Source organism: Mobula hypostoma, chromosome 11, assembly GCF_963921235.1.
Source record: "Mobula hypostoma chromosome 11, sMobHyp1.1, whole genome shotgun sequence".
In the NCBI taxonomy this organism is placed as follows: Eukaryota; Metazoa; Chordata; class Chondrichthyes; order Myliobatiformes; family Myliobatidae; genus Mobula; species Mobula hypostoma.
In genome coordinates, this window is record NC_086107.1 from 16,195,477 (window position 1) to 16,221,723 (window position 26,247).

At 44.1% G+C, this 26,247-nt stretch overlaps 1 protein-coding gene across 1 annotated transcript in view; it reads right to left on the reverse strand.

Moving 5' to 3' along the window:
* Positions 1-26,247, reverse strand: part of tpcn2 (two pore segment channel 2) — an 80,511-nt gene that overhangs the window by 28,908 nt on the left and 25,356 nt on the right. The window contains exons 8-13 of the mRNA XM_063061701.1: positions 24,795-24,888; positions 13,266-13,331; positions 12,267-12,331; positions 8,463-8,566; positions 5,349-5,433; positions 3,857-3,943 (exon numbers count right to left, since the gene is read on the reverse strand). Of these exons, the coding sequence (XP_062917771.1) occupies positions 3,857-3,943; positions 5,349-5,433; positions 8,463-8,566; positions 12,267-12,331; positions 13,266-13,331; positions 24,795-24,888 (501 nt within the window). The remainder of the gene's footprint in view (positions 1-3,856; positions 3,944-5,348; positions 5,434-8,462; positions 8,567-12,266; positions 12,332-13,265; positions 13,332-24,794; positions 24,889-26,247) is intronic.

A 26,247-nucleotide genomic window follows, 5' to 3' on the forward strand; every position in this document is an offset into this window, starting at 1 on the left:
CTATTATTTAAATGGGGAAAGAATTCAAAGTTCTGAGATGCAACGGGACTTGGGAGTTCTCGTACAGAATACCCTTAAAGTTAACCTCCAGGTTGAGTCAGTAGTGAAGAAGGCGAATGCAATGTTGGCATTCATTTTTAGAGGAATAGAGTATAGGAGCAGGGATGTGATGTTGAGGCTCTATAAGGCGCTGGTGAGACCTCACTTGGAGTACTGTGGGCAGTTTTGGTCTCCTTATTTAAGAAAGGATGTGCTGACGTTGGAGAGGGTACAGAGAAGATTCACTAGAATGATTCTGGGAATGAGTGGGTTAACATATGAGGAACGTTTGTCTGCTCTTGGACTGTATTCCTTGGAGTTTAGAAGAATGAGGGGAGACCTCATAGAAACATTTCGAATGTTAAAAGGCATGGACAGAGTGGATGTGGCAAAGTTGTTTCCCATGATGGGGGAGTCTAGTACGAGAGGGCATGACTTAAGGATTGAAGGGCGCCCTTTCAGAACAGAAATGCAAAGAAATTTTTTTAGTCAGAGGGTGGTGAATCTATGGAATTTGTTGCCACGGGCAGCAGTGGAGGCCAAGTCATTGGGTATATTTAAGGCAGAGATTGATAGGTATCTGAGTAGCCAGGGCATCAAAGGTTATGGTGAGAAGGCAGGGGAGTGGGACTAAATAGGAGAAAATGGATCAGCTCATGATAAAATGGCGGAGCAGACTCGATGGGCCGAATGGCCTACTTCTGCTCCTTTGTCTTATGGTCTAAGATTGCAATTTTGTCATGGCTTGGAGGCTTGTATGCCTCAAAACCCGGGAGAACTGTGTTGGCTGGAGTCAGGGCCTTGTGCTTTGGCTCTTGGTAGGGTTACTAATGCCAAACAGGTCAAAGGGCAGAGGCCAGACTAAGAGTGGTCCACCGGTCCTCCAAGTTTGGGGGTTCAGCTCAGGGCTAACAACCCTGACTGGTAAAACAAAATTGTTACAGAGGCAGCAGTAAAGGATCCTTCTAAATCTGAGTGGATATTCAGGGAACAACCAGAGATGGAGGATATTCATGGCTGCTTTAAACACCAGCGGTGACAAACATACACACACACAAAATCAAGAATGGCAAAATTATGTTCAGTTTCCTTCCTCTCTTTCTCCATCCCATCATGGAGAAGGTGCAGAAGAGGTTTACCCTAATCCTGACTCGAATTTCTCTCAGGATCAATAAAGTATGACTATGACTATGATCAGAGAGCATGCATTACGAGGAGAGTTTGGACAAACACTACACCAGCAGAGATTTGAAAGTTCATAAAATAATGTGAGGCATAGATACCTCTTTCCCAGATTAAAATGTATAGTAGTAGAGGACACAGAGAGGGAAAAGTACAAAGGAGAGAGGCTTTTTTTTTTTAAAAATACACAGAGTGATAGGAACCGGCTATGAACTGCCAAGGGTGATGGTAGAGGCAGATAAAAAAGCAGCATTTAAGCAGTTCTTAGTTGGGCACATGCATATGCAGAGAAGGGAGGGATCGGTCCCGGGCCTGGCCTAACATATTAATGCTGGTACTAAGAAGGTACCACAGCGACTCTATTTCATGATGAGTTTGAGGAGATTTGGTATGTCACCAAAGACACTCGCAAATTTCCACAGATGCGGTGGAAAGCATTCAAACTGGCTGCATCATTGTCTGGTATGGGGGGGGGCACTGCACAAGATCAAAATAAGCTGCAGAAAGTTGTAAACTCAAACGGTTCAATAGGCACTAGCTTCCCCAGAATCCAGAACATCCTCAAGGAGCGGTGCCTCAAAAAGGCAGCATCCATCATTAAGGACCTCCGTCACCCAGGACATGCCCTCTTCTCATTGCTGCTGTCGAGGTGGAGGCACAGGAGCCTAAAGACACACACTCAACGATTCAGGAGCAGTTTCTTCCCCTCTGCCATCAGAATTCTGAGTGGTCATTAAACGCACAAACACTACCTCACTACTTCCGTTTTCTCTTCTTGCACTGCTCGTTTAAAAAAATACACACACACAAACACACACATTGTAACGCTGTATTGTACAGTTTTTATTCTGTATTGCAATCTATGGCTTCCTTCAGCAGGCCGTTAAAGTTTATCTTGTGGTCATTACACATGCAATGTTCAGCTACCGCCGATTTCTCCGGGTAACAGGTTTACAGGATTCCCTGGGTGTGCAGAGCAGCGTTTATCAGCCAGATTGGGTACGGTGGAAACCCGCATCGGGGACCAGAGGAGGTTTAACAATTTGGGTTACCCAGAGAAATTGGCGGTACCAGAATTTTTGCATATGCAATGGCCATATGACTGACTTTGATGGCACAAAACTACTGTGCCGTGCCAATGGCTTTTGAGACACCCTGGTGACAGAGCACTGAAGTAAGACAAGAGAATTATGAGGGGGACAGATAGAGTTGACGTGGATAGGCTTGTTCCTTTGAGAGTGGGCGAGATTCAAACCAGAGGACATGAGTTGAGAGTTAAGGGGCAAAAGTTTAGGGCTAACACAGGGGGGGGAACTTCTTTACTCAGACAGTGGTAGCTGTGTGGAACGAGCTTCCAGTAGAAGTGGTTGAGTCAGGTTCGGCTTTGTCATTGAAAGTAAAATTGGATAGGTATATGGACAGGAAAGGAATGGAGGGTTATGGGCTGAGTGCAGGTAGATGGGACTAAGTGAGAGTAAGCGTTCGGCACGGACTAGAAGGGCCGAGATGGCCTGTTTCTGTGCTGTAATTGTTATTTGGTTATATAAGATGAAGGTCTCGCTCTAACGACTGGAATACAATTTTAAAGAAGGTGGGACAGCGGAAACCTGATTGGTTGAGGACTAACCAATCACGAGGGACGCATGATGGGAGTTGAGTATACAGTATATACCATCGGACTGGACTGTCTATGCATCATCCCTGATGAAGATGGTGGAGTCTGTCATCAAAACATCAGTTAATACCGACACCTGGACTATAATGGAAACCCAAGAGTTTATGTATCGCATACGCCAGGAAAACACGAGATCCTTTTTCAAAAACTCAGTACACAGAAAGAACATCTCATCTCATACCCAAGATCAGTCAATCCCAAACCTAAATTGACGAGGAATTAGATTCACAAGAAATTCTACAGATGCTGGAAATCCAAAGCAACACACACACAAAATGCTCGAGTAACTCAGCAGGTCAGGCAGCATCTATGGAAATGAACAAACAGTCAATGTTATCAGACCAAAGCCCTTCTTCAGGACTGGAAAGGAAGGGGGAAGAAGCCAGAATAAAATGGTGGGGAGAGGGGAAGGAGAACAGCTAGAAGGTGATAGTGAAGCCAGCAAGGTAGGAAAGGTAAAGGGCTGGAGAGGAAGGAATCTGATTGAAGAGAGTGGACCGTAGGAGAAAGGGAAGGAGGAGGGGACCCAGGGGAAGGTGATAGGCAGGTGAGAAGTAGTAAGAGGCCAGAGTGGTGAATAGAAGAAGAGGAAAGTGGTGGGAATTTTTTTTTTTTTTTTTAAACTGGAATGAAAAATTGATATCATTCCATCATTTGGAGGCTAGCCAGACCGAATACAAGGTGTTGCTCCTCCACACTGAGAGTGGTCTCATTGTGACGCAAGAGGCAGCCATGCACCAACATGTCAGAACTGAATGGAAATCAGAATTAAAGTGTTGGGTGTCTTCAGTCTCCTAATTGTTGCGCCCAACACCTCCCAGATTTTCATATCATTTCTTCCCTCCCACCCCCCCACCACCACATTCCCCTTCCCCTATCATTTGCCTGATTTGCCAAGATCCTCCGGCATTTTGTGCTGCGTGGTTGTGTTGAAAGAATTAATTCCACTTGATCACAAACCTCTTTCATGGTTTCCTTCTGCAATTCATCAAAGAGGAGTCGAAACTGCTCTGCTGTAACACAGTCATGAGTGAACGCCTTGACTTGCTATAAAAGTACAAATGATTGCAGCAATTACAAATTGGCAAACAGACACCATCACCGATTACATTCTTGTGAAAAAGAGGCTTCAAAGCAGAACTACTATTCAATAAGCTCTAATATAAATAAATGCACTGTATTCGCATTCCAACTGCTGCCATTATCGTACTTAAAGTGATTTTAAAAATTCACAAATATTGGCAAGCTGCCAGAATTGCAGACGAACCCATCACCTCCAAGCTGGGGTGGCCATGGTAACAGTACTTGGCATAACATCTTACAGTATCAGCAACCCATGTTCAATTCCCGCCACTGTCTGTAAGAAGTATGTACGTTCTCCCCGTGGCCGCCTGGGTTTTCTCTGGGTGCTCCACCTTCCTCCCACAGTCCAATGATGTACCTGTTGGCAAGTTAATTGGTCGTTGTAAATTGTCCTGTGATTTGCTCGGGTTAAATCCGGAGGTTGCTGGGCGGCACAGCTTGAAGGGCCGAAGGGCCTACTCCATGCTGCATCCCAACAGATAAATAAAACCCATGCCCAAACTTACTTGAGATTTTCCCCCAATAACCCTTAAACCCGGCATAAAATACCCTACGCACATGGCCTCTTTTCAGCCAACAAGCTAAGCAGGCAGTAACAAGAGAAGAATTCTTGGATGGCAGCCGATATCAATTTGAGCAGCTGAAAAAGCATTTCACTCTGAGTCAGGTGATTTCAGCCGAGTTCCAGACATTCTATTTGGACCTATTTGGTCACATTTGCCAACAATTTCTACTCTTGATCGATCCGCCTCCTCAGATGTAATGAAGCAAGGGAAAATTACAATTCAGGTGAGAACTCAAAGAACATTTCCGTTATACATTCGGTGGGTGGCCTCTTTATTAGGTACACCTGCTCATTAATGCAAATATCTAATCAGTCAATCAGCTGGCAGCAACTCTATGCATAAAAGCATGCGAACATGGTCAAGAGGTTCCAAACGTCAAATGGGGCAGAAATGCAATTTGAGTGACTGGGAACCATTGGTGCCAGACGGGGTAGTTTGAGTGTCTCAGAAACTGCTGATCTCCTGGGATTTTCACGCACAACAATTTTTAGAATTTTTTTTTTTAATCCAGTGAACTGCAGTTTCGTGGGCAAAGACACCTTGTTAATGAGAGAGGTGAGAGGAAAATAGCCAGACTTGTTCAAGCTGACAGAAACTCAAATAATGTTACAACAGTGGTGTGCAGAAAAGCATCTCTGAATGCACAACATGTTGAAGCTTGAAGTGGATAGGCTACAGCAGCAGAAGACCGTACCCGGTTCCACTCCTGTACCTAACAAAGTGGCTACTGTGTATATTCTCAGAGTGATGCCCCCCTTTTCTTACCAAGGAGTGTCTCACATACTCAAGGAAACTTCATTCACCTTAATAATTTCTTGCTTGTGCATTGGAGACATGGTTACTTTTTGCAGGACTTGGAGCACAGTGTTGGTGCTTACCGTCATTCTGCTAATGAAAGTTAAGAGAACATTTAAAATCACCTCATTGCAGCCAAAGCTCATTTGCAACCCTTCCACAGTGGGAAAATCCCAAATCTCCGGCACCATAATGCACTCAAAGAGAATCAGTTTTCACGTCAACCTTCCTTACCCTTGGGTTCAATCTCAGTCTTGATGGAAATTCTTCGGACTCAACCACTGTGATATCCTGATGTGTCATGCAATCCTCCACTATCCGAACCAAATCCCATCCAGATCTGCCATATCCCAGACCACATGATCCCACTCAGCTGGCATTTGCTTCCCGACTTCCCATGACAACCCTTGAGGTTGAGGGTTTTAAAACCCAATCTTATTGCTTACTTGCTCATCACCAACTTCCTCCAATCACACAGTTCTACAAATGTTTAGTTCATCAGATATTTGATATAACAAGATAACTGATTATTAAGTTCATAAATCTACCAGTAAATTGCTAAAGACAGGGAAAAAAGTCATTGCAGACACTACCCACCCCGCAAACTGCCTTTTCCAAATGATGCCTCCTAAAGAGTGCTATAGAGCTATTAAAACAAAAACTTCATGCCATGTTAGAAGTTTCTTCCCCCAGGCTGTTAATTTGATCAACCACTCTAGTTAGCCCACCCCCTCCTGTATCTACTACCCCATCACTGCACTGTAAATACAGGTTTCCCCCGCTATCCGAAGGTAGAGCATTCCTATGAAATGGTTCGTAAGCCAAAATGTCGTAAAGCAAAGAAGCAATTACCATTTATATGGGAAAATTCTGAGCATTCACAGACCCAAAAATAACCTAACAAATCATGCCAAATAACACATAAAACCTAAAATAACAGTAACATATAGTAAAAGCAGGAATGATATGATAAATACACAGCCTATATAAAGTAGAAATACTTCTCCACAATCATTACTGAACTGTCCTCTGGAGCGAAAATCGCACGCAAGCGCCATCGGCAAAAACGCGCAAGCGTTCTCCAGTAACCTTTAAGCTATGAAGCTGCCAAATCATACCAAATAACATGTAAAAATATACAGCCGATATAAAGTAGAAATAATGTATGTACAGTGTAGTATCACTTACGGGAATCGGGACAGCGCCAAGCACACTGATGATGGTGTGTTAGACTGAGTCGGAGTTTGGGTGGTGCAGTGGCCCCCACCCTCCAGGCCGCTGAGCGATATATTGCCGTGAAGTACGCAGGGGTCCAGCGGTAGCCGGGAGGTACACAGCACATCTGTAAGAAAAAAGCCAAAACAAACATGCTAATTAATTAGGTGCCGCCTGTAATTGTCGGCCCAGATCAGTGCTGATTTCCGATTGCGTCATCTCTGATCTGGGCCGACAATTACGTGTCGGCGGCGCCAAATTAATTAGCATGTTTATTTGAGCCTTTTTCTTAAAGATGTGCTGTGTGCCTCCCGGCTACCTTTGCATTCTCCGCGAGTCGATATCTGTCCGTGGCCTGGGGGTTGGGGTGGTGGGACACTGGGGTGTCATCTCGTCGTCTGTTTCCATTAGAGCAGGCAGTTCATCTTCTCCTATGACTGCCAGCCTCGATGTCGAAGGTCGAGGTTCGTCATCTGCTGTGGCTGATGTGGAAGGCTTGCTTGAGTGCTGAGCCCCGCGTATTTTTCTATCACACAGTTCTTTAATAAGGACTCAAACCATCCTGCAAATATCCCCTAAACTGACGTACCCTTTCAAAATTAAAGTCGTACTTTATCATTACTCATTCGCTTTCGATTGTTATCCTTTTTTCTTCCAATTGCATCAGCTCTTCATCTGTCAGTTCTTGGTGATGGGATGTCAAAACCTCTTCAACATCATCTTCATCAACTTCCACAAGCCAAACTCACGTTGTCCTTACTTTGTTCACCACGATCAAAATGCTTAATTATGTCTAGTTTTACCCTAAGTGTAACACCCTTACTCGCTCTCTAAGGCTTTTCCGATACCATAGAACTCATCTTGCAAACGGCTGCTCACAGGCTCGTGTTTAAGCAATGCCGGCGAGAATCCAGGGGAGAGCGGCTGCTCGGGGCGCGCTGCCTTTTATCGCGCGCTGATTTTTTCGCGTGCTGATTTTTTATCACGCGCTGAATTTTTTTTTCGTAACAGTGAAAACACCTTCTGAAAGCGAAAACAGGGTACTAATGTAGGTCTTTCGTAACAGTGAGGTTTCCTAAAGTGAACGTTCGAAAAGCAGGGGACACCTGTACTTTAAACTAATTTTTATAACTGATTATATTGGAAATACATGCTGGGATTCATGCATTTATGCACATTTTATTCCATATCCATATGATCAGAGATTAAGGGAGCTAGGGTTTTACACTTTGGAGAGAAGGAGGATGAGAGGAGACATGATAGAGGTGTACAAGATATTAAGGGGAATAGATAGAGTAGATAGCCAGCGCCTCTTCCCCAGGGCACCACTGCTCAATACAAGAGGACATGGCTTTAAGGTAAGGGGTGGGAAGTTCAAGGGGGATATTAGAGGAAGGTTTTTAGTGGTTGGTGCGTGGAATGCACTGCCTGAGTCAGTGGTGGAGGCAGATACACTAGTGAAGTTTAAGAGACTACTAGACAGGTATATGGAGGAATTTAAGGTGGGGGGTTATATGGGAGGCAGGGTTTGAGGGTCGGCACAACATTGTGGGCCGAAGGGCCTTTACTGTGCTGTACTAGTCTATATTCTATATAAATATCTGTCCTTTAACCACTAACTTCAGTAATTTTATTAACTTATATATAATTATTCATTTTTATACAATTCTTTGTTCATTATAATTGTTGAATGTTGTTCCGGTTACAATGTCATGCCCTGATCAACACACCACAGCAAATTCCTAATACGTGTAAATATACATGGCAAATAAAGTTGATCCTTGACATCATGAATTAATATACAAGAGAATAAAATGCAGAAAGCAAATCCACGTTAGACAAAAGAATATTTCAACCTCAGGTTTAGATGACACTTCCACACAAGCCTTACAAATTTAGTAACTTACAGAGAATTCCTTCGTCCAGATTTGGCTGAGCGACCACAACAAAGCACCTCAAATGCCCCACGAATGCCCAGACATCTTCGGACAACAGATGTCTGAATTGAACTCTACAGAAAGACGAAATAAACAATGAACACAAACCTTAAAGGGAAATTTATTTATTGACATATCGTGCGGAACACCTTCCGCGCTCCTTCCAGCCCTTCAAGCTGTGCTGCCCAGCAACCCCCAATTTAACACTAGCCTAATCATGGGACAATTTACAGTGACCAATTAACTGGTATGTCTTTGGACTGAGGGAGGAAACCCATGCAGTCTCAGGGAGAATGTACAAGCTCCTTACAAGTGGTGGCAGGAATTGAACCCCCTTTCACTGGTACTGTGAAGTATTATGCTAACCAGTACACGACCATGCCGCCCCAATCTGCAAAGATTTAATTAGAATGCATGGGGTCATGCCAAAGGAAATAATAAACATGCTCACACTGGGAAGGGGCCCTAGCATGCTTAACTTCACATTGTTCAATCAAAATCTAATTAAATAATAATGCTGGAAATAATCAGTTTAAGCAACAAACATTTCAGAGTAATAACTTCATCTCAGTAAAAATTACAAAATTGAGGCAAATGTTTATTAAATGTCTCAATTTCTTGGATGTTTTTCAGAATAACTGGTTAACTTGTACAGTAACCATGATTGACATTACTTTTTTTAAAAAACTGCTCATTATCCCGAACAGATTTTTCTCCTGTTAAGAGAAAGCCTTCTATTAGAGTTCTTTGAATTGTTTACTTTAATTTTAACCTGTATCTTTATGAACCCCGGGAGCTAAATATCCAAACTTCACGAATCCAATAATCAGAGTCATAGAGCACAGAAGCAAACCCTTCAACCCATCTACTTCATGCCAAATCTTATCAGATCTATTCTCAATAGGTGACATGTCCATTAGAATGATTCATGTTTTACTTTGTTTCACAATTTAAAATGAGAAGATTTTTAATATGTTTGACTTGCTTGCTTAATTAGGTCAAGTTGACCCACTTAAGCAATATCCCTATAAGATGAATTTAGAAAAGAGTAAAATGGCTGAACAAGAAATTGGAGGCATGCTGACAAACGGTATCATTAGGCCCTCAACATCAGACTGGGTGTCGCCCTGCGTTATTGTGCCTAAACCGGACGGCAGCATGAGATTCTGTACTGATTACAGGTAAGTTAATGCAGTGACCAAGACAGGTGCTTATCCTATTCCGAGAGTGGATGACTGTATTGCTAAGGTGGGAAAGGCTAAATACCTTACAAAGATGATTATGATTATGAGGACACGCAGTACCCTTTTGTCATTTAGTAATGCATGCATTAAGAAATGATAATAGATAGATACATAGATAGATAGACATACTTTATTGATCCCGAGGGAAATCAGGTTTCGTTATAGTTGCACCAACCAAGAATATATAAATATAGCAATATAAAACCATAAATAATTAAATAATATGTAAATTATGCCAGATGGAAAATAAGTCCAGGACCGGCCTATTGGCTCAGGGTGTCTGACCCTCCAAGGGAGGAGTTATAAAGTTTGATGGCCACAGGCAGGAATGACTTCCTATGACGCTCTGTGTTGCATCTCGGTGGAATGAGTCTCTGGCTGAATGTACTCCTGTGCCCAACCAGTACATTATGTAGCGGATGGAAGACATTGTCCAAGATGGCATGCTACTTGGACAGCATCCTCTTTTCAGTCACCACCGTCAGAGAGTCCAGTTCCATCCCCACAACATCACTGGCCTTATGAATGAGTTTGTTGATTCTGTTGGTCTTTGCTACCCTCAGCCTGCTGCCCCAGCACACAACAGCAAACATGATAGCACTGGCCACCACAGACTCGTAGAACATCCTCAGCATCATCCGGCATACAGTTTCCTACCGTAGCCCTGTAACTCAGCCTCATCTCCCTTGCTGATGCATCCAACTATGGCAGAGTCATCAGAAAACTTCTGAAGATGGCAAGACTCTGTGCAGTAGTTGAAGTCCGATGTGTAGATGGTGAAGAGAAAGGGAGACAAGACAGTCCCCTGTGGAGCCCCAGTGCTGCAGACCACTGTCTGACACAGTGTTGCAAGCACACATAGTGTGGTCTGCCAGTCAGGTAATCAAGAATCCACGACACCAGGAAAGCATCCACCTGCATCGCTGTCAGCTTCTCCCCCAGCACAGCAGGGCGGATGGTGCTGAATGCACTGGAGAAGTCAAAAAACATGACCCTCACAGTGCTCGCTGGCTTGTCGAAGTGGGCGTATACACAGTTCAGCAGGTAGACGATGGCATCCTCAACTCCTGGAAAATGTTTTTCCAGAATGATATCACGAAAACACATGACAAACCAACTTAAAAAGTAACAAAAACCACATAATTATAACATATAGGTACAACAGTACAAAGCAATACCGTAATTTGATAAGAACAGACCATGGCACAGTAAAAGTCTCAAAGTCTCTCCGAAGTCCCATCATCTCACACAGACGGTAAATCTCCAGCGCCGCCAACTTGCCGGTGCAGCATCCTGGAAGCATCCAACCACAGTCCAACTCAGAGTCCACCCGAAAAACTCCGAACCTCTGACCCACCTCTTCGACACCGAGCACCATCTCTGCCGAGCGCTTCAACCCTGGCCCCAGCAACAGGCAATAGGCAAAGCCAAGGATTTGGGGCCTTTGTCTCCAGAGATTCTCGATCGCACAGTAGCAGCAGCAGCGAAGCAGGCATTTCAGAAGTTACTCCAGATGTTCCCCTGCGCTTCTCACAGCTGGCTCCATCAAATCCGGATTGTGCACGGCCCCTAGTTACACATAATCAATATTCATTCAGAATGGCCGCACGCGCTGTGTCGCGCCGCCATCTCCTCCTCCCTCCACACCTGTTAAAAGGGTACTGGTGTGTTCCCTTGACAGAAAGGGCTAGAGAAATCTCTGCATTTGTCACACCATCTGGACTGTCTGAGTATAATGTTTTACCCTTTGGAATGAAAAATGCTCCAGGTACACTCCAAAGGATGATTGATTCTGTGATTCAAGTTATGAATGTTTTACAACTGCAAGGCAAATCAATAACTAAAAGCAATTACAAGAACTATTTATAGCAATATTGTACACTCATCCCACACCATTTTTTTAAAGAAGCATCTCCACAACATAATCTTCAGTACACATTTAATAATCAAAACATTTCCCCGATAGGTCAAGTATTGTGATAAAGGCAAATACCAGAATAACTCATCAGTAACATGAAAATCCCAACTACACATCTCTTAAAACTTCAGAGGAGATGAGATGTTTGCAAGTTCTTCTTAGCAGCAGCATTTGGGACACATTCTGATTATTTTTTTTAAAACAGGACAATTTATGTCTAAGATATTACATACTACACTGCCACAGTTTATAAGGCAGAAGGGAGATTGAATGCACACTTAAATACTTGTTCAAATAAGACTGGTGTCATCAAATTAACTTATCCGCATAATCTCTGGAAAAAAAAAGTCATCAAGTAATCAATGTGATAAATCTTTTCCAACAAACAAGAGAGGGAAATTAAAACTGTCTCTTTTTAATTCCACCAAAAGATCCCGGGGGGAAAAAACTTTAAGGAATACCTAACTTTGTGTACCAATCCTAGATTCATTAATACTGAAACCAAATGACTGCCAGGAGATTTATGGAGCGCCACCTCATTCCAGAGCCTCTTGCCCTTGGGAATTCTTCTGAATGTAATTGTTAATGAAAAGCATTCACAGGAATACTTACAAGTAAATATCCGCGAAATTGATTATAAATAATAGCCGTCAGTAAGTTCATTAGCAAGTAGGTTCCTGAGGAAGCACAAAAAAAGCAGCATCTCAATTTTGTGAAAGACCAGATTAATTTTCTAGAAGCTATCAGGCTACATTTTAAACACAAGAAACAAGTATTTACCTTATCTAGATGCTTTCATAATGTCCAGAATAAGACCATAAGATTTAGGAGCAGAATTCGGCCATTCAGCCCAATGAATCTGATCCATTACCTAATTATGACTGATTGTCAAGTTTGATCTGGGAATGGGCCGAAATTCAGACTGAAGTGTTAACTGACTTGAAATAAAATTCTAATGCTAAATCTGTATACCTATGTTGAAATGTGGGTATGCAATTCAACTATATACACTTAAAGCAACATACACATAGTGCTGGAAGAGCTCAGCAGGCCAGGCAACATCTATAGAAAAGAGTAATTAGTCAATGTTTTGGACCAAGACCTTTCAAGAGGCCTGTGGGTCTCAGCCTGAACGGTCGACTGTTCACTCTTTTCCATTGGTGCTACCTGGCCCGCTGAGTTCTTCCAGTATTTTGTACGTGTAGCTTTAGATTTCCAGCATCTTCAGGTTTTCTCATGTTTATATACATTTATACAGCTTTCCAAATGAAAGTAACTCAAGTTTCTTTGCAAATTAAAATTCCACAACCAGGGATTTTTCCAAGAAAGGAGATAGCGAGTGGCAAAAAGAGCCCGAGAGCAAAGTCAGTCAATAATATAATAGTCAAGGGTGTGAGGAGATAGATTGAAAGGCTTGAAGGCAGACAGGTCTCCAGTAAAAATAACCATCCATTTGGTATGCCGTTAACATCGAGAGTTCACAAACTGTTGAATGGAGTTTCTTTCGCCACCTCCACACTACTCATATAGGTATAACCAATCTCAGGTCTTCTAAAGACACTTTGTTGTATTTGCATGCATGGAAATTGTAAGTCAAAGCACAAAACTTACCAATAATGCTAAAAGTGATGAAGAAAAGTGCATGAAGTCTGTTTCTTGAATAAGCTGGCATCATCACTAAGAGGAATAAAAGCATTACATAATTCAGTACAGGGTAACTAGCACACAGTTTTTAAAAGCAAATTGTTAATCTTTGCAGTCAAGGAAGACCAAGTCAAATTCTAGCACTTACTCTGGCCAACTGTTTCGTAAGCATACTGATAGGAAACATAGATATGGAGATAATGGTAATCAGAAGCATGATAACCTCAGGAAACAGTGAACTATAACCTTTGGTTAATTCCGTTCACCAATAAGAACAAGGGGTTAGGAACTATGTCTTCAGTGTCCTTGGTCTGGGAGGGCGAAAACATCACTTCAGTATTGTTCGCCATTGGATACATCTAGAATCTGGTGCTAGAATAACCCCTTCCATTTACAAACGTCAAAAACCATGTCCAACCTCCCACTGAAAAAAATAACCACTGAACTTTACCACCACACAAACCAGAACCTAATTTGCTTAGTGTGTGTGTTTTTTTTTTAAAGTGGGGGGAGGGGGAGGAATTGAGTTGCAGCAAACAATAACTACAGAAACATTATGAACTTGTCCAACCACCATTGTTCGGTCATTTTTATGATAAAAAGAGTATCAGACACAGATCTGTACACAACAGAAATTCTGCAGATGCTGGAAATTCAAGCAACACACATCAAAGGTGCTGGTGAACGCAGCAGGCCAGGCAGCATCTCTAGGAAGAGGTACAGTCGACGTCTCAGGCCGAGACAGTTATTTGTAACCTTTGAACCTATGAATCTTTATTTGATTTTGAGAAAAGATGGGGCTGATTTGCTCGTTATTATCATTTGAGTTAATTGATATAATTTTTCCATGATCTAATTGTAAATTTTTTTAGTATATTTTCTTCTCTTGCTGGTGGTTTGATGTTTATTTTTAGAAGCTTTTTGTATGACACATGACTGCGGGGTTGTACACCTAATGGGTTCTTTTTTTTTCCTCTCACTTTTCTGCTTAGGAGGTTTTTTTTGTTATCACAAATTTTTTTTTCAATGTTTAAGATAATGTTTTTTTTGAGGCATTGTAAGTGTTGTTACTTCAATGTACTCATGTTATTTTTCCTGTATAACAATAAAAAGATTTGAAAAGGAAGAAATAACACACACAAACACTACATAATACAACTACTATATACACATAAACAGCAGAGTAAATTTTAAATTATCAGATTCAGGCCTAAAGGTTTAATCACTGTGAAGGATTTCGTACCTCTTGTGGGATAGCATCTTTCCTGACAAGGGAGGTCTCTCCATTTGGCAGGCAAGACTTGTGGCTGTGAAACAAACAAGAGAAAATCTGCAGATGCTGGAAATCCAAGCAACACACACAAAATGCTGAAGGAACTCAGCAGGCCAGGCAGCATCCAAGGACAAGAGTAAACAGTCGACGCTTTGGGCTGAGACCTTACAGCAGGAGCAGAGAAAAAAAGATGAAGAGTAGAGTTAAAGGTTGGGGAAGGGGAAGGAGAAATACAAGGTGATAGGTGAAACCTGGAGGGGTAGGGGGGAAGTAAAGAGCTGGGAAGTTAATTGGTGAAAGAGATTCAGGCTGGAGAAGGGGGAGTCCGATAGGAGAGGACAGAAGGCCATGGAAAAAAGAGGGGAGGAGCATCAGAGGGAGGTGATGAGCAGGCAAGGAGGTAAGGTGAGAGAGGGTAAAGATCGTCAACTGTACTTATTTCCAGGGGTGCTGCCTGACCTGCTGAGTTACTCCAGCATTCTGCGTGTGTTGCTTGGATTTTCAGCATCTGCAGATCATCTCTTGTTTGTGATTGGATCACCTCACTGCGAAGTCTCTTCCAGGATGCCTACCCTGAAGAAGTTTAAGTCTTCCCTTCGGCGGGAGTTCAGTGAAACCCTTTCTCACTGCTCCCTCTGTGATCTCTGCAGCCCTCCAACTCGCCAACTGCATGCTTACCCAGACCCATTACCACAGCCCTGTATCCTTCCTGGGAATATGTCTTCACAGCCAGCTTGTACCACATTTTTTCCCTCATTCCCTTTTCCCTCTCTCATCTTATCTCCTTGCCTGCCCACCGCCTCCCTCTGGTACTCCTCCACGATTTTCTTTCCTCCATGGCCTTCTGTTATCTCCTAATAGATTGCCCCTTCTCCAACCCTGTATCTCATTCACCAATCAACTTCCCAGCTCTTTACTTCAACACCCCCCCCCCGTCTTTTAATTCTACTCATCTTTTTTCCCCAGTCCTGCTGAAGGGTCTTGGCTCGAAGCGTCGACCGTACTCTTTTCCATAAATGCTGCCTGGCCTGCTGAGATCTTCCAGCATTTTGTGTGTGTGGCTGTGAAACAATCTCGGTTTCTGCGGCCTCTTCCGTGGTGATTGTAGGACTTAACCCTGAGAGTACAGGAAGGAGTTCTGACAGCTCTGGACACTTTTCTTCTCTAACAATTGACTTGGCTCTCCTCATCTGATCAATGTGTCCTCTCCAGAAGACATCGGACGCAATCCCCTTTGTGTAGGAGAGTGGTTCAGTTCTGACCTTCATCTTTCCAAGTACTCACTTTTGATCACCTGTCGACCCTCACCAGGACCGTTTGTCCATGAGTGAAACATCGAACCTCCTTGTTTGAGCCTTAAGTTTGTCTCGGCTGTTGATCCTGCATACTCTTGAACAGCATAATTGGTGAAATGCTGGTCGTTGAACGTGCTGTATTGTGATATGCAAGGAGGAAGCTGGAGAGCTTCTGATTCAGAGTTAGTGTACTGTCTTCTGCTGACATTGTTCACTGTCCAGTCTTTAGACTCTGGGGAAACATTCCCACCAAACCACTTGTAGCAGGGTGGTGTGGTGCAGATGTAGCATGTTGTTGTAATGTGAGCATTATTAAAAGATAATACTAATTAGGATAATGCAGGGGGATTTACTTCTGTTCTTTATACTTCCGGTGTGCTTTGTGTATATTGTGCGCCCGCCATGCCGTACGGGTTGTGAAAGCCTCTGTATATACATAACGGTTTTGAAGTTCGACATAAAGTTGTTTCTTTGGGCATGAAGTTGTCAAGTGTGCCCTTTTCAAAGGAGATGTTACTACATATTTCTGACGATGAGGTGAACTGGTTTTGTGAACGTATCGGCACGTTTTTCGAACGGGAGCTTCGCGTTTCAGATGGCTACGTTTGGAACCATCGGTGAATTTCTGGAAGAAAACGAGGACTGGCCCGAGTATGAGGAAAGGCTGGGGCACTATTTCGGTGCTAATGGAATTACTGAGGCTAAGAAGTGCTCTATTCTCCTGAGTATGTGTGGGGCAAAGACTTACAAACTAATAAGGAATTTAGCCGCACCGCGGAAACCGGGGAACATTCCATATGACAAACTGGTCAAGCTCGTGGGGAACCATTACAATCCAGAACCTTCTGTGATAGTCCAACGGTGTAAGTTTCACAGCCGTTTCAGGAAGCCAGGTCAGTCTGTGGCCAATTTTGTGGCCGAGCTTCGGCAGCTGTCGGAGCATTGTGATTTCGGAGCGGTGTTGGAAGATATGCTCCGTGATAGATAGGTATGCAGCATTAATAACGACGGCATGCAACGCCACCTGTTAGGGGAAACCCCACCACTGACTTTCAAGAAAGCCTTAGAGATTGCCCAAGGCATGGAGATGGCTGCTAATAATGTCAAGGATATCCAGAAAGGACATGGGGGGTCGCAGTCAGCAGCAGTGCACCAAGTCAGGAGGGAGACTGGTAAACAGGCAAAGCGAGTGGAATGTTTCCGGTGTGGTGCGACGCACTACGCAAATGATTGCAAATTCAAAGACACCGTCTGCCATGCTTGTAGCAAAAAGGGACTTTTAGCTAAAAAGTGCAGGAGTTCGAAGGGTAAGATTAAGCCTGGGCAGGGGAAAGCTTAACAGGATCAGGCAGCCACACACCATCTAGAAGAAGCAGATGAAGAGGCAGCGTGTGCCTACAACATGTTTGCACTGGAAACAGATGAGGAACCACCTGAACCGTATTATGCCACAGTCAATGTCAGGGGAAAGGACATTAAGTTTGAGATTGATTCAGGGCCTACTGCATTGGTCATTAGTGAGGAGACCTACAGGAGGACATGGGGGTCCAAGCTGCCTCCCGTTAGACTGTCAAAGCTCAAACTTAGGACCTATACGGGTCAGCCCATACCTCATTTAGGGGTGATATATGTGGACACTTCAGCCAGGGGTCAGAAGGCTGAAGCCAGGCTAGTGATAGCTAAGGGCAGGGGGCCCAGTCTTTTGGGTCACAATTGGCTTTGCAAAATCTGGCTAAACTTGCATGAAATTAAGTATGCACACAAGACGGAAGACATTCTGCAGCGGTACAGTGATGTTTTCAGGGTTTGAGCTAGGAACACTGAAGGGCGTAAGAGTGAAACTCCATGTCGACCCTGAGGCTACACCACGTTTTTAAGCCCAGGTCGGTGCCCTATGCCATGAAAGGCAAAGTCGAGGAGGAGCTGGAACATTTACAGAGGCTGGGCATTATTCAGCACGTCCAGTTTTCAAGGTGGGCAGCTCCCATTGTTCCAGTTTTGAAGGTAGACAAAACGGTGAGGATATGTGGGGATTTTAAGCTTACAATGAATCAGGTCTCTAGGCTGGAGGAGTACCCATTGCCACGGGTGGATGACCTGTTTGCGACCCTGTCAGGGGGTAAGCTGTTCACAAAGCTGGAAATGAGCCACGCCTACCAACAGCTGCTGCTCGACGAGGATTCAAAGGAGTACGTCACAATTATTGCGCACAAAGGATTAGTCAAGTACAATCGCCTGGAGTTTGGAGTGGCGTCCAGCCCTGCCATTTTCCAAAGGACAATGGACACTTTGCTGCAGGGGATTCCACACGTCGCAGTGTACCTTGATGATATTTTGATCACGGAGGCTACGGAGGCGGAGCATCTGGCTAATTTAGAACGGGTGCTGAAGAGGCTCTCAGACGCAGGACTGTGGTTGAAACGCGGAGAATCTGTGTTCCTGGCATCGAGTGTGACTTACCTGGGACACGAGATCACAGCTGAGGGGCTTTGCCCTGTGGAGGACGAAGTGAGAGCTATTAAGGAAGCCCCAAGCCCTAAGACCGTCACGGAACTCAGATCATTTTTGGGCATGGTGAATTATTATGGCAAGTTTCTTCCGAACCTCTCAAGGGTTTTGACCCCACTGTATAAGCTGCTTCACAATGACACTAAGTGGCAGTGGGGTGAAGAGCCGGAGAAAGCTTTCAAGGAAGTGAAAGAACTCCTCCAAAGCTTTCAAGGAAGTGAAAGAATTCCTCCACTCAGCGAAGCTGTTTGTTCACTATGACCCAGACGAGAAGATCACCCTTGCATGCGGTGCCTCACCCTATGGAGTCGGGGCAGTTCTCTCGCATGTAATGGAGGACCGTTCAGAGAAGCCTATTGGTTTTGCTTCACGTACCCTGACAGCTGCTGAGAAGGGATATTCACAGCTAGACAAAGAAGGTCTGGCCATTGTTTTTGCGGTCAAATGCTTTCATCAGTACCTTTATGGATGCGTATTTACAATTTATACAGACCATAAACCACTGATGAGCCTGTTCAGTGAGACTAGATGCATCCCACCACTAGCCTCAGCCAGGATACAGCGTTGGGCTCTTATATTCTCAGCCTACCGGTACACTATAGTGTACAGAGCGGGTGGGAATAATGCGAATGCTGATGCACTGAGTCGACTACCTTTACCTGAGACACCTGTTACTACACATGTGCCTCCAGAGACTGTGTTTTCATTGGAGAGGCTGTCAGAGACACCCGTAAAGGCAACCCAGATCAGGCAGTGGACAGAGAGGGACCCAGTCCTGTCCCACTTCAAGACTTTTCTTTTACAAGGTTGGCCCAGAGTCGTGAAAGGAGAGGAACTGAGGCCTTATGCCAAACGCAAGACAGGACTCAGTCTGCAGGATGGCTGCATTTTCTGGGGGGGGGGCGAGGGTCATCGTGCCTCCCCCTGGCCGTTCACAGATTGTGGAGGAAATTCATGAGACTCATCCAGGAGTGTCTCAAATGAAAAGCCTTGCAGGATTGTACATTTGGTGGTCAAGAATGGATTAGGATCTGGAGAACAAGGTAAAATCATGCACGCAATGTCAGACTAATCAGAATGTGCCACCACCAGCTCCTTTGCATCCATGGGAGTGGCCGGACTACCCGTGGTCTAGGCTACATTTGGACTTTGCTGGCCCTTTTATGGGACAGATGTTTCTTGTCATGGTAGATGCGCATTTTAAATGGATCGAAGCTCACATCATGAGCAACATCACAGCCCCCTCAACCATAGGCAAACTCAGGCAAGTGTTTGCAGTCCACGGGTTGCCTGACACTCTGGTCACTGATAATTGCCCCACGTTCACCAGTGAACTGTTCAGTGAGTTCACGCAACAGAATGGCATTCAACACATTCAGACGGCCCCTTTCCACCCAGCCTCCAATGGTTTGCCTGAGCGAGCTGCTCAGACAGTGAAGGCAGGCCTGAAGCGGATGACAGGGGACTCTCTTAGCATTCAGCTTTCACGTTTCCTGTTTAAATACCGCCTCACGCCACAGACTACGACTGCCCGCACTCCCGCAGAGATGCTGATGGGGCATAGGCCCAAGTCAAGATTGGACCTGCTGCGCCCGGACATGAAGGCAAAAGTGAGACAGACTACTGCAGAAGCATGTCCACCAGTGACTTTGCCAGAGGGCGAGATGCTGGCAGAGGGGTCAGGGTCCCCTGAGGAGGATGGACACTCAGACCCCTCTCATGCCCCCAACACCAGACCCACCCAAAACACCATCACCAACGGTGCTTGCTGGGTCACCGGGGTAGTGCGCAGATCACAGCGCACTCGTAAACTTCCTGACAGACTGAATCTTTGACAGGACAGTTCTTTTTTTGTTGCTGTTAGATTGAATGTTGAATCTGTCACATTTTCCAGATGTTTTGTATTGGTAAACTGTTACGGAGTGTAAGTTTTCAGGGGTACCCGTTAGTAACACCACTGTTTTTATTTCCCAGTTTTTTACATTTGGGGATGTTGGATTTTAAAGGGGGAGAAGTGTTGTAATGTGAGCATTATTAAAAGTAAGTTAATACTAGTTAGGATAAAGGGGGGGGGGTTTACTTCCGTTCTTTTTACTTCTGGTTTGTTTTGCATATAGTGTGCCCGCCGTGCCGTACAGGTTGTGAAAGCCTCTGTGTATACATAACGGTTTTGAAGTTCAAGATAAAGTTGTTTCTTTGGGCATGAAGTTGTCGAGTGTGCCTTTTTCAAAGTACAAGTTACTACATATGTCTAATTCTATTCGTCTTCAGGAATGACTGAAACTATTCCGCAACAAACTGTCGTCCATTGTCACTAACTAAGTGTTCTGGAACACCAGTCCTTAAGAAGAGGCTTCTCAAAACATCAGTGTGAGAGGCTGTTGAGGAGGCAATTGGGAACACTTCTGGCCACTTTGTAGCTGCATCCAATACTACCAAGTAATTGGTGCTCACGAATGGTCTGGCAAAATCCACAGCCAGGGCAATGCAGGGACGGAGAGGTGCTGCTCCTGGCATCTTCTGGGCATGTTGGCATCCCAAACTGTGCAAGGTGAGTTGTTCAATCTGCCGATCTATTCCAGGCCACCAGACAAAGCTTCGACCCAATGCTTTCATTTTGACCCAGCCTAGATGCAACTCCTCCAACACTTTCAGAAGTTTTCGGATGACCATGCCATAGTTGGATGCATCAACAAGGGAGATAAGGCTAAGTACAGGGCTACGGTAGGAAACTTTGTCACATGGTGTGAGCAGAATTATCTGCAGCTTAATGTGGAAAAAGACGAAGGAGCTGGTGGTAGACCTGAGGAGAGATAAGGTACCGGTGACCCCTGTTTCCATCCAGGGGGTCAGTGTGGACATGGTGGAGGATTACAAATACCTGGGGATACGAATTGACAATAAACTGGACTGGTCAAGGAACACCGAGGCTGTCTACAAGAAGGGTCAGAGCCGTCTCTATTTCCTGAGGAGACTGAGGTCCTTTAACATCTGCCGGATGATGCTGAGGATGTTCTACGAGTCTGTGGTGGCCAGTGTGATCATGTTTGCTGTTGTGTGCTGGGGCAGCAGGCTGAGGGTAGCAGACACCAACAAAATCAACAAACCCACTCGTAAGGCCAGTGATGTTGTGGGGATGGAACTGGACTCTCTCACAGCGGTGTCTGAAAAGAGGATGCTGTCTAAATTGCATGCCATCTTGTCAATGTCTCCCATCCACTACATAATGTACTGGGTGGGCACAGGAGTACATTCAGCCAGAGACTCATTCCACCGAGATGCAACACAGAGCGTCATAGGAAGTCATTCCTGCCTGTGGCCATTAAACTTTACAACTCCTCCCTTGGAGGGTCAGACACCCTGAGCCAATAGGCTGGTCCTGGACTTATTTCCTGGTATAATTTACATATTACTATTTAACTATTTATGGTTCTATTACTATCTATTATTTATGGTGCAACTGTAGTGAAAACCAATTTCCCCCGGGATCAATAAAGTATGACTATGACTTTACCTCTCCCTACATAAGAGCAAGTTCATCCTGGCCCTGGTAAACACTGGGGAACTGAGATTTCTGCTCCACATTACAGCTATTTTGCATTGCCATGGAGACCTGAGACAGTCTTTTCTGGTTTCCCTTTAGATTATCTCTGCTGTAATAGGGAGACTTTCGATTTGCATCAAGGAAGTCAAGAGGAGAGTCCTCTTTTTTTACATTTCCTCTTCCAAGGGTAAGTAGGACAATCCATTAGCAACTCCATGGTTAGTCCTCTTGAATTCGATCCTGTAATTGTGGCCTCCAAGAAACAGAGCCCATCTCTGCATTCTCAGGAAACTTGCATGGTTGGACGCCCACACAAACAAAAGGAAAATGAGCAAGCTCCTTACAGGTAAAAACAGGACTGAAGCCGGTCCTCTAGTGCTATAATGTTGACTCAAAATGAGTACCGGTGGTTGACGATCAGCAATGAGGGTAAACACTCTCCAAACCAGATGCTGGATGAAACAAGGCACAATCTGCAGGGGAAAGGAAACTTTCACTTCCTTCACTCATAACATGTGACAGGACTGTACCAACACCACAAGTTGAAGCATCACAGACAAGCCTCATTGAACAATGTGGACTGCAATGTGCAAATACAATGTCTGATGTCACCACTTCCTACGTCCTTTAGAAAGCCACCGCACTCTGCTTTGTCCAATGCCATTATCCCCACTCTGTAGTAATATGTAGTAAATTCTCCCAGGAGGGAGGAGAGATGGCGGCGTGACGGCAGCGCGCGCGGCCACTTCGGTGGTGATGTCTGTTATCTGTCAATTAGGGTACCGTGCACAATCCTAATTTGATGGAGACAGATGTGAGAGCACAGCGGAACATCTGGAAAACTTCTGAAATGTCTGCTTTGCTACCACTGCTGCTGTGTGGTAACCGGAATCTCTGGAGCTGAAGGCCTCGAAATCCTCGGCTTTGCGTGTTTCAGCGGCCAGGGAGAGGTCGAAGGCGCTCAGGAGGCTGTATCGGACAGGCTGCTCAGAAGCTTGGAGTTTTCGGACGGATGGACTCAGGGTCGGCTGCTTCCAAGGTATCAGCAAGTTGACGGTGCCTGCAGGTTTATGGCAGGGAGTTTCTCCCTTTTGCCGCCTGCTCTTGGGGACTCAATCGACTCGGGACTTTGAGACTTTTTTTTACTGTGCCTATGGTCTGTTCTTTATCAAATTATGGTATTGCTTTGCACTGCTGTAACTATATGTTATAATTATGTGATTTTGTCAGTGTTAATCTTTGGTCTGTAATGTTTTCTGTGATATCACTCCGGAGAAACATTGTATCATTTCTTAATGCATGTATGCATTTCTAAATGACAATAAAAGAGGACTGAGTGTACTCATAATCTAATATGGAGCATAGTAGCCAGGTTTGGCAAAAATCTGTTACAGTAATTGGCAATCCTAAAAAGGACCGTAACCATGACGTGCCCTGTGGCCTTGGGACATCCACCACTGTTTGAACTTACTCAGCACACGTGCATAATCCTTGTGCCTTGTAGCACCTGGTCCATAGCTTCCTTACAGAGTGCAAGTGCAGATGCTACTCCAAAAATAAGCCTATTATAGTGATAAAACCTTTTGAGAGTGTTTATGGTGAGAAACACTATGGACTCCTCTTCCATCTCCATTGGCAAATAGACCTCAATGAAATCCACTTTGCTGAAGTGTTTCCCTCCAAAATGATGTGCAAATACACCCTCTATCCTGGGCAGAGGGTATTGATCTACTTTTAATCCTGGGTTGATGGTGACCTTAAAATCATGACAGATCCTCACAGACCCATTCTTCATCGCTACTGGGACCACTGGCATTGCCCATGGGCTCCACACAACCTTGGAAAGACTTCTTTCAGCCTCCATGCAACCTAGCTCACTGGCTACCTGATCATGGATGGTACGAGGAATCGGAGGGGCTTTGTAAAACTTGGGTGTGGCATTTTTATTTAACACTATTTGAACCTTAATACGTTTGAGCTTGTCGTCCTTGAATACAGCTGCGGTATCATCAGCACCTTTTGTAATTCACTTTCGGTTGACTCTATTGCAGGGGACGTGGCATGCACACGGTGGATGAATCTCCAGCCCATCAATACTGGCCCTCCTGTTTGTAACCACGTACAAGCCCAATGCAGTTTGTTGGTTATTGTATTTCACTGCTACAAATATCGTTCACAGAGGAGTTACTTTTTCAATAGTTTTAAGGTTTCAGATACAGACTTCAGTTCAGTATCTTTGAAATGCCACTCAAACTCATTTTGTGGATTGACCGAAACAGGCAAGCCTGTGTCCGATTCCATTTTAATTAATTTGCTGTTCACTTCTGGTGTAAGCCATATTGCTTTCTCTTGTTAGCTTTCGCCAACCAGGCTCTTGAACCAGAAGTGATAACTTCACTAACCCCATCACTGAACTGTTTCCACAAACTATGGACTCACTTTCAAGGATGTTTCGTCTCATGTTCTCAATATTTACTGCTTTTTTTTTCTTTAGTATTTGCATAGTTAACTTTTGCATATTGGTTGTTTGTCCATCCTAATGGGTGTAGTCTTTCATTGCTTCTACATCGTCGTACCTCTGGAACTGGCATAGCATGCCCACAACTTACTAACCCACACATCTTTGGAATCTGGGAAGAAATGGGAGCCTCCCAGGAAACTTACACGGTTGGACGCCCACACAGACAGAAGGAAAATGAGCAAGTTCCTTACAGGTAAAAGCAGGATTGAACCCAGTCCTCTAGCGCTACAAAGCGTTACGCTAGCTGCTACACTACCGTGCTGCCCCATCCCAGATGAAGCAAAATATTTCCCATTAAGCAATTATAAACATGATACAGCAATTATATTTGGCAATAAATAAAACCTCAACTTACCATCAGGATTATTGGCTGTTGTTAGCAGCACTAATAATGAGGTCACAGAATCTGGCCAATTCCTAAAATAGGTCTTCCACTCATTGTCCTCTTTCTTGTTCCAGATGTTGTTTTAGAAAGAAAATGCAATTGTAAATATTCTTAACCAATGATTATGCCTTTGAACTTGCAATGATATTTAATATGCATATATAAAATAAAACAGCTTGATCACACAAAGGACCATCTAAGGACAAGGACAATTAATTGGTTTTAAAAAAAAAATAACAGGGACATAAATGGCTCTGAGAGCTGATAAATTTACAGGGGCCTGTTAACTTCCATCCCCAGACACAGCTGAGGAAATATTCCATACGTTAGTTTATAATCCCCCAGAACTTTATACTTTTTATTTTTATTATTTATTTATTGAGATACAGCGTGGAATAGGCCCTTCCGCCCCTTCGAGCCACACCACCCAGCAATCTCCTGACTTTAACCTAGCCTAATTACGGGGCAATTTACAACGACCAATCAACCACTCCATCTTCGGAGTGTGGGAGGAAATGGGAGCACTTGGAGGAAACCCACGCGTTGACACGGAGAACATACAAACGCCGTATAGGCAGCAGTGGGAATTGAACCTGGGTCGTTGGTACTGTAATGCATTGTGCTAACCACTACGTCACCATGCCATCCATCATGCGGGTGCAAAAAACAGCAGAGCCACAGTTGATTCATTGGTCATTGTATCAAGAAGATTCGAGTGCAACAGCAAGAAAGAGCTGCTTCATTTACACAGGGTCTTGTTGAGGAGTACAACACACAATTTTGGTCTCTAACACAAAAAAGGATATTGTACAAGGGGTGTGCAACAAATAATTTTGGGTCTGCAGGAGGAGCAATTAAATGGCCTAGGACTGTATTCACTAAAGATAAGAATAACAGGGAATCTTATAAAGACATACAAAACTTCGACAGACTGGATGTGGGAAGAATGTTTCTCCCAGCTAGCGCGTTGAAAGTGAAGAGTCACAAAGCAAAAGATTTAGGGCTGAGATGAGAAAAAAACATCTCGCTCAAGGTGGTGAACTTGGGTAATTCCTGTGACTGAGGGATGCGGAGGCAAATGACTTCAGGACAAAGATGGATATAGGGAAGAGAGCAGAAATATGATACTGACAGAGAATGTAGAGTGGTCAGTCTTGAATCTGATGGTAAGGTTGAAGGGGAAACTGGCCTATCCATTGATCTTAATCTTGCCACATAGTCTTTGACATTGTTTTAAACAAAACATTTTTCTTACCACCCTATTTATATCTATCCTCTAATTCCCTGACCTATGAGTTTTTTTTGTTTTACTTGTGTCCAAACAACTTGGCCTCAACATTCTCTACACAGCCCCATCATCTCATTGGGACAAAGCAACCACAGAAAATCATCTCGTCATGAGCCCAAAAGGAGGAAAGGGAGG